This window comes from Carica papaya, chromosome 1, assembly GCF_054855325.1.
Source record: "Carica papaya isolate Zhongbai chromosome 1, ASM5485532v1, whole genome shotgun sequence".
NCBI classification, from domain to species: domain Eukaryota; kingdom Viridiplantae; phylum Streptophyta; class Magnoliopsida; order Brassicales; family Caricaceae; genus Carica; species Carica papaya.
In genome coordinates, this window is record NC_142309.1 from 17,478,940 (window position 1) to 17,486,847 (window position 7,908).

General features: G+C 36.2%; 2 protein-coding genes across 5 annotated transcripts; one reads left to right on the forward strand and one right to left on the reverse strand.

Annotated features, from left to right (window-relative positions):
• Positions 1 to 453: 453 nt before the first annotated feature.
• On the forward strand, positions 454 to 5,428 carry LOC110825527 (2-isopropylmalate synthase). 2 transcript variants are annotated; one of them, XM_088221262.1, is made up of 7 exons: positions 454 to 802; positions 1,070 to 1,199; positions 1,544 to 2,125; positions 2,711 to 3,979; positions 4,061 to 4,134; positions 4,338 to 4,671; positions 5,112 to 5,428. In XM_088221262.1, exons 2-6 carry the CDS (start codon positions 1,083 to 1,085, stop codon positions 4,669 to 4,671), a joined length of 2,376 nt encoding a protein of 791 aa, XP_088077388.1. In that variant the 5' UTR covers positions 454 to 802; positions 1,070 to 1,082; the 3' UTR covers positions 5,112 to 5,428. The 2 variants fall into 2 exon arrangements, with proteins under 2 accessions (XP_088077388.1, XP_088077387.1); XM_088221261.1 differs by lacking the exon at positions 454 to 802 and having other exon boundaries at positions 864 to 1,199.
• Positions 5,131 to 7,548, reverse strand: LOC110825528 (bZIP family transcription factor). Of its 3 annotated transcripts, XM_088221264.1 has the most exons (6): positions 7,395 to 7,532; positions 6,854 to 6,901; positions 6,150 to 6,768; positions 5,947 to 6,022; positions 5,714 to 5,840; positions 5,131 to 5,519 (listed from the first exon to the last, which is right to left on the reverse strand). In XM_088221264.1, the coding sequence occupies exons 3-6, from the start codon at positions 6,749 to 6,751 to the stop codon at positions 5,377 to 5,379; spliced, it is 948 nt and encodes a 315-aa protein (XP_088077390.1). In that variant the 5' UTR covers positions 6,752 to 6,768; positions 6,854 to 6,901; positions 7,395 to 7,532; the 3' UTR covers positions 5,131 to 5,376. The 3 variants fall into 3 exon arrangements, with proteins under 3 accessions (XP_088077390.1, XP_021911684.2, XP_021911682.2); XM_022055992.2 differs by lacking the exon at positions 6,854 to 6,901 and having other exon boundaries at positions 7,395 to 7,548; XM_022055990.2 differs by having other exon boundaries at positions 6,150 to 6,901; positions 7,395 to 7,531.
• Between the last annotated feature and the right edge of the window lie 360 nt (positions 7,549 to 7,908).

Genomic DNA, 7,908 nt, shown 5'->3' on the forward strand with positions numbered 1-7,908 from the left:
TTTAATCCGAATGGAAATAAGATTACGTAAGTCTAATAGAAATCCTAAACATTACATCTACTTAGACTCATGCTGAAAATTAATTAAATAAAGAATCCTTATTCTAAACTCAAATAAAATTAAGAAAATTAACTAAAATAATACTTATTTATTTGGAGAAGAATTATCCTATTTGCAGCCCCTCTCTTCAGCCTCATTTATGCCTGAAATCCTTCAGAATTTGAGTGGAATTTTGGAGTAGGAAGCCAATTGAGGAGCCCGAGTAGGACTCTGTGGGCGTGCGGACAGAGTTGTTCGTGGTGTGCTAGGCCCGGGCGCTTGTTGCTGGCACGTGCGGCACGCTCGAAATGTTTGCGTGCGTGCGACAGGGTCCTTTCGTGCATGTGCAACCCAGCAGATGATCTGCCGGGCGCGCGCGCGCGCTTAGGGTGCGTGCTTCTCGCGCCTACATGCGCGGGTGTTCTTCTCGCATATGCGTGTTTCCTTTCCTGCACATGTGGTTTTTCCACACATGTAGAACGGATGGACACCCAAGCCCAAATAACCTGTTGAGCTTTTTTCTGGGTCAAAGTTCTTGGTTTCAAGTCGTTCTTTTACCGTGAGGCCTGTTACCTTTAGAGTTTCAATCCTCCCTTGGTTTCTTTTCCTCTTTCTAGTTCTCGTCTTCTGTTGGCCCCGTTTTGCTTTCTTTGGGTCCTTTGGCTTTGGATAGACTCTTCAGTATCACTCCCTGTTCGTATGCACTTCCTGATGTGTCGGGGAAGTATATTACCGGACGGTCGTTTCTTCCCTTAATGTCGTTGTAAGGAACTTCTTGCTTAACTTCAAATTTTCCTTCACTTTTTATCACATCAAAAGCCATAAAAATAATAAATTTGTATTTACCTTAAAATATCGTCCAAATCATGACATAGAGATTAAAGGAATGGAACAAATGTATACATATTAAATATGATTTTTAGTATATAAACAGTCTCACATTTCCCGCCAAAAAAAAAAAGCCCAAATCATTGATCAAAGCCCTTCTTCAACCACTGGGTTATTCTTCTTCCTTTCCCTCCTGTTACAGGTTCTCTCTGTAAATGAAAGGTAGAAATTGGAAAAGGGTCAGTGAAAGGCCTCCTGCTTCCGGTACATCCGATGGCAACGTCTCTAACTTCTTCTTTCAGTCTCTAATTTCCGAATTTCAATCTCAGCAGGTATCGACATTATTTTGATCATTTTTAGCATTTTATAGAGTCCTCTTCGTGTATACTTTCTTCTCCCTTCTTTATTTTTGACGTTTAATCGTGAATTGTGTTGGTTCCTACGCGGGTTCCTGCTTTTCAATGAGTGAATTGTGTCAATCGGCGGGAACATTTCAAAGTTACGGAAGTTAGGGTTTTTTGTACTTATCTACTTGTTTATAAAGAACTACGCTAAAACCTTTTTTCTCTTTCATCTTATTTAAGAATCGTGAGACTTTAGACAGTTAGTTGTGGCCTGTTGGTTTTCTATGGAATTCATAGCGTTCTCGTTCAATGATTTATCTTTTCAATTTCAGGGGCCGTCATTCCCCGTCATGAAAAGTTTGTATTACCTACTGGTTCACTGTTCGTTAGGGGAACCAATTAGTTGGGTTAATTGTAAAGCTGGTTCGAATTCCTTGAAATTGAAGTTCAATGGAAATGATATCAAAGCGGATTTTAAAGATATATGTCATCTCTCCAATCTTTTGTTCAGAGAACTTGACACAAGATTCAAAGAGTTCTTCTCTGCTTTACACAGTGTTTCTGCTAGTTGTCCTCATGAACAATCTATCTCGAACCCACACTTTCAGTCCTCTATTGAAGAATTAACCGTGCTGCTAAGATGTTGTGTGGTTATCTTGTTATTTCTTACCTCTGACCAAGAACTCGTTGTACACAAGGCCGGAGTTCTTCTCTCAATTCTTAGCAGATTGTTTTTCTTGGAGCAGAGTGAAGGATATGCGAAAAATTCTTCTATTGTTGCTGAGTCGGTTTCCCATGGATATGGAGATATTAAGGATGATTGTGACACTTGCGTTTCCAAGGACTCTATCTCTTCCATAAGTTCTATGAAGCCTGCTGATTTTTGCCGAAAGCTTCTCTATCCAGTGCTTGAGGTACTTCGGCTTGTGTGTGTGTTTCAAATTTGTATGAGAAATGTTGCATCTGCAAAAGTATCTTAGATGATTACTTACAATTATTGCAAAGATCAAATGTTCATAGTCCATGTCATTTGTGTAAAACTGTTATTTAACAGTAACTTGGAAAAAGTGGGAATAAAATTAACTGTATCTAGTCTTTAGAATGGTAGTAGGGGTTTTTTTTCTGATGAATGATATCCTCACCTCCCTCCCAAACAGGAAAGCAAAAATGGATATATAAGGGAGGTGTTGCATGGTTTTATGATGTATTATTTGAATTTCCTTTTTGCTACTATTATTCACTGGCATCACGCCCTAAATTGTGCTTGAGTCTTTTTCTTTTTTGGCCTACCCGTTATTGATCTTACTTGTGATCATTCACCAACATTTGAGTCCCCCAGTGAAGTGCATGCTTTTGCTAAGTATCATGTACCTTCATATGTTTGAAACTTTTGCCATTTTAATTTTGAAGTTCATTCCTTCTTTCTCTTTGATTGACTGTTAGTTTATGGTGGTTCTTCTGCCGTCATAGTTATCTTAACAATCATATATCATATTTAGGTATTTGCAGATGAGCTTTTGGTGAATAAAGAAGTGAGACAGTTCATTTTGCTAACTGATTCTGTGTCTACCAGAAGTGAAAGGTTATTTAATTGTCACTTTGGTCATGGTGATGTTGGAAGTGTGCTGGAGGTGATTTCTGTTCACTTTATCATATCTTTTTCTGATGAGCAATCATTTGAAAAATTTGTCAGCAGATTATATTGGCACGAAAATGAGTTAAGAGCTACTCAAATGAGCCTGTCTGCTGGCTTATCATTGCTACTAAACCCTGTCATGTTTTCTGCTCCAAAAGTATTTCAAGCTCACTTCATTTTATTGGTTTCCGATGCCATTCATATCAGCATGTCTTCTGAGAATAAAGGTGTAGATCCTGTGCTAATAGATTTTTACCTCACAGCATTTGAAATGTCTGTCATCTTGTACACAAGATACATGTGCAATTTGCAAAATGGCTATCCTATAAGTGGGAATGATGCTTCTGTTAAATCACGTATTCCTGAGAATAATCCTCAGCTGGATTTTGAATCTCATCTTCTGCCAGCTACATGGAAAAAAATTTGTCATTTGATTACCAAATGTGAGGAATCATGGCGATCATATTTGTGCAGTAGATCCCTTGGTGAGAAATCCAACTTGCTGACCAACTCTATTGCATACGTAAAGGAAAGCTTACGTGCATTTGATATGTCCTGCACAGATGAGATGTTATCAATTTTAAGTTGCATTATACTTAGAGGTTCTTCTGATGATATTGGTGAAAATGTACTATATACAGATGGGAAAACGAGTGTTCAAGATATATATCTTCTTGCTTCTATACTGAAGTTGATGAGTTGTTCAATCTTGCAAGTCATACACAGTCTTAGGCATGGCAATAATTCCAGTTCTTCAGAAGCTCTTAAAGAGGCGTCACTGTATAAGGAATTTGATGTTGTGATGGATGTTATTGGCTGTTTTGAAAAATTCAACATCACTTTACCTGTTCAAAAGTTCTTATTGGACATCATGGAAGCACATCCGTCGAGTCATATGAAGTCCAAGTGGATGCTTTTGCACTTTTCAGGCTTGTTATCACTAAGTTACGTTAGTGGGATTGACTTCTTAGTGAATGACTGTATATTTGCAATGATCTCAGTGTTGAATATCTTTAGTTTTGAGGAGGGCAGTTTACATGTCTTGGGGCCTTTAATTGGTTCCAAATCAAAATCTTCTGTTGGATCATCTGGGAATATGAGGGTATCCAAATCTTCTGGTAAAGTTAGAGAGGTAAATTTTTTTTTTTTGATGACTTTGTTCATATCCATTCTTTGCTTTTATGCGCTTTAATATTCCTAACCAATGTTGCAGACTTTCCTGATGGATAAAAAATCTAGCAAAATAGTTGCATCAAAGTTTGTAAAGATTCGGACTTTGTACTTGGGGTATGTCATTTGCATTTGATGGTGAAATGTCTTCTTTGACAATTGATGTTAAAAGCATCCTTGACTGCTTCAATTTCGTTGCTTATTTTCATTAATTTTCTTTCCTGATTCTGTTAGGATTTCTCTACTGTTGGTTTTCTTTCATAAAAATGTTAATCTTGATTTGTTAGCATAATATTAAGATATGTTTTTCTCTCAATCAGCGGTTCTCAAGGGAGGAGCATTCAGCAAGCTGAGCCAGCGGGAACTTCGGAAAATGCTTCTTTTATAAATTGCATAGATTCAGCTGTTGGCATGCATGAGGAAACCTGCAACGGCGAGAACTTTCTGAAGTGCATAATAGGTAGAAGCTCACTAAAATCATCTGAAATTGATGATTTGGCAGATTTTATTGAGTGCAAGCGAGGAAAAGATTATTCTGGCTGGTTGAAAGGGAGACAAAAGTTTCGACAGTGGTGGAAAAAGGAGAAAATGGCTGCCTATCAGTGGAATAAAAAACGAAAAGCCTGGAGGTGCATGATCGGGAAGAAAGCATAGGTTTGTTTGTGCTTTGTGTCAAATATATACGTGTACAGTAGTTCCACATGTAAATATTTAGAATCTGCTGAAACTCTTTTTGCCCTTTGTACAGTAGGTGACGTTCAAAGAATTGCATGAGAAATATTTCAAAAAAAAAGGATTGCATGAGAAGATACCCTTTCACCTGCAATGATTTGTTTTTATTTGTAATTCAAAAATTGTAATCATCTTTTTTGTGATAATTCAATTTTTGTCATTGTATGTAAATTAAAGTTTTGACTTCTAAATGGGAACACAAGCTGAAGGTTAAATAAAGTAAAATTATAAAATTATAAAATAATAATAAAGTATAAACTCAAGAAAAATGTGATTAAAATTGTTGATTATGTTAATTTCTAAACTTTTAGTTTCTGTTGATTATTATTTTTGAAGCACTTAATAATTCATTTGCACTGCAGGTATAAAATGCAGGTCATATTTGAACAGAAGCAATAGAGTTCATGAATGAAAGAACGAGGAAAACAAGTTCTCCATCTAATATTTTTTTGGAGAAGATGAAGATATGGGTACTAAATACATCTCTCAAGGGACCGGTTCTGGCAGGAAACCATACAGAACGTACATGAAATGAAAGCAGGGCAGAGTACTCTCAAGTAACTGGCTCTGTGTTTCATATAGCTAATAATGCGGATAATCTAAATGGAAGAGCATGGCTCTGTTGTTTCATATAGCTAAGTTAGCCAACTGGCAATCAAGATCTCTATTTTTCGATTGACGACGTGCAGAATTTTTCTTCTGCTGCTGCTGCTGCTGCTGGTATAGAAATTGAAGCCTTCCTATTTCTCTTTCTAACATATTCTGTTCCACTGATATAGTATATGATATAAATGAGATAAAAATCGAAAATATAAGTGAAATTCTTTCAGGTATAAATGTTAAATAATTAAAATCTGAAGAACTAAACAAAAATATAACAAATTTGAAGCAAACTCGGAGTTGTATCTATCTTTTTGAAATGTTACAAGTTAGAAGTGGAGACCACAGCGAGAAGAACACTTACAGTGTTTAAGCTGTTGCACCTGAGATAAGCTATCCAATCGGAGGTGCAAGGCTCGGTTTTCCATGCTTAATATCAGAATCTGCTGGTCAAGATATTCAAGCTCTGCTGAAACTTCAGATCCTTCGGCCTATCCAGAGAACAGGTATATATATCTTAGGATTAGAAGAGCAACAATTTGTGAAAGAAATAAAAAATAATTACTGATTAATTTCATGTTTTTCTTCAATACCCACTTGTAATATTTGGATACTCCTTTCTAGCTCTGCTATGTATTGGAGTCTCCTTACTCGTGATCGATGAGCAACTTGCCTGGTTTAAAAATTTTCAGGATATGAAACTACCATGGTGACTAGATAGAGTGTAGTAAGATAAAACTATTTAAGCAGATACGAACAAGGTAGAGGAGTAGGATATATAAGATTAGACAAGCACATACTGTTTAGCACGTTTAGACTCACTCCTGGATCCTGCATTAGCCTGTGAGCAACCATTTTTTGCGGAAGACCCCTCTGAGCCTTCCCATACTGATTTCCCAGCAGTTTTAAATGGCGCAACAGCTTGTGTCTGTACACTGCTTGAGCTTTGAGTAACATTAATGCCATTCCTAGGCTGTGCTGACTCCTGCTGTTTAATGTTTTCATAAAAGGCAGTGCTCCATAAATCTTGACGATGATGGTTGCTGTTAGTTTGAGATATCCAAGATGGTCCGCCAATAAGAATTTCCTTCTTAAATGGTTTAGCGGTTGTGTCCAAGAATGTAACTGAGTCACTTGAGGAACGCCGGTGACCTTTACAGAGTGGTGTCTCTGGCTCATTGAGGAGGTCATCAAGCCAAGAAGGCTGCTCTTCTAAGAGAAAGCTATCAGAAGAAGCACGATGATGATGACCTTGGTCTTCGAGAAATTTATCAGAAACTAATGCTGAACTAGAGGTATGGTCCAAATGGGGTAAAGTAATGGGATTTCTGGGGGGTAGTGGTGCTTCTTTTCCTATGTGTATTAAGTCCCCCATGCTTGACGAACCATTCAGGCATTCCATTCCTCAAGCATATGATACTGCAAGTAGGGTAGGGTAAGAATTTAATTCAAACCAGGTGAAAAGAGAGATGAATGTATAACATGTTTTTGCAGGAAATGCTACCCAGAGATCAGACTCCGATACAATCAAACAAACCGGTATTTTCTCTATCTGCATTGGGAGATATGATAGATTAAGTAAGCAGATGATCTCAGAAAATAAAATTTACGCGATTTGGTTAAGGTAGCTTCTATGAATTTACTAAGAACTTTCAAAAAATTACAATGTCTTTTTATCTCTTTAAGGATTAACCTCAATAACCCAAATCATATGAAGCATGTTATATACATATTTATTGACAATGTAAAAGCTCTTACACAATAGCTTATTTCTCATTTTATTTTAAACTTTTAACCATCACCATTCCATATTGAATTCTTTGTTGAGTAAATACTTAATTCCTACCATCTTTCAAATGGAGGTTCATTTGAATTTCATTGAATTTATTAATTAGAACAAAGAATGAACTGGGAAATAAATAAAAGAATAAATTAATCAGAGTATTAGGCCATGTATTATCTAACAATTCAAATAAAATCGTGTTGAAAACTTTATTAAAAGAAATCATGCATGTAGAAATCAAAAGCGTTTAAAAAGTAAGTACCGAGGTCATCCAGCAGGGGTGTGCAGCCCCGCTTTGATTGCAGAAGGGAAGCCGAGCGCTTGTTCTTGTTTGTTTCTTCTGGTTCACAAGTTCTTAATGAAGAGATTGTTAGGAGAAAAACAGAGGGGAAAAGAAAGTATATTTAGAAACACCAAACAGAGAACTAGGATATATGTTGGAGCGTGCTTTTCGTTATTACAACTGTCTTTCTATCCTTTAGAACCAAAAGAAAAGATATTGCCAAATTTTCCAGTCAAGTATGTTCTGTTGTTTCCTAAAAAAATATGTATTCTGTTGTTTGGGCAATAAAGCTTAACAGTTTCCTCGATTTTATTACTGTATATATACATATGCGTACATATACACATATATATTAGTTGTTTATCTATGAAGGTATTCTTTTTCTTTTTCTTTTTTTTTTTGTTTTTTTCATGCATGCAGTCTCTTTCTAAAATAAAATTATATATATGCAAATTTTTTTTGTCGAAAAAAAATAAAATAATTAATTATAATT

Excerpts from the sequence above, each read along its gene's own strand:
- LOC110825527 (XM_088221262.1), top strand. The coding sequence starts at position 1,083 with ATGAAAGGTAGAAATTGGAAAAGGGTCAGTGAAAGGCCTCCTGCTTCC. Across the intron at positions 1,200-1,543 it reads CCGAATTTCAATCTCAGCAG|GGGCCGTCATTCCCCGTCAT; the intron begins GTATCGACATTA and ends TTTCAATTTCAG. Across the intron at positions 2,126-2,710 it reads TTCTCTATCCAGTGCTTGAG|GTATTTGCAGATGAGCTTTT; the intron begins GTACTTCGGCTT and ends TATCATATTTAG.
- LOC110825528 (XM_022055992.2), bottom strand. The coding sequence starts at position 6,751 with ATGGAATGCCTGAATGGTTCGTCAAGCATGGGGGACTTAATACACATA. Across the intron at positions 6,023-6,149 it reads GAGTCTAAACGTGCTAAACA|GCAAGTTGCTCATCGATCAC; the intron begins GTATGTGCTTGT and ends TTTTTAAACCAG. Across the intron at positions 5,520-5,713 it reads GGTGCAACAGCTTAAACACT|TGGAACAGAATATGTTAGAA; the intron begins GTAAGTGTTCTT and ends ATACTATATCAG.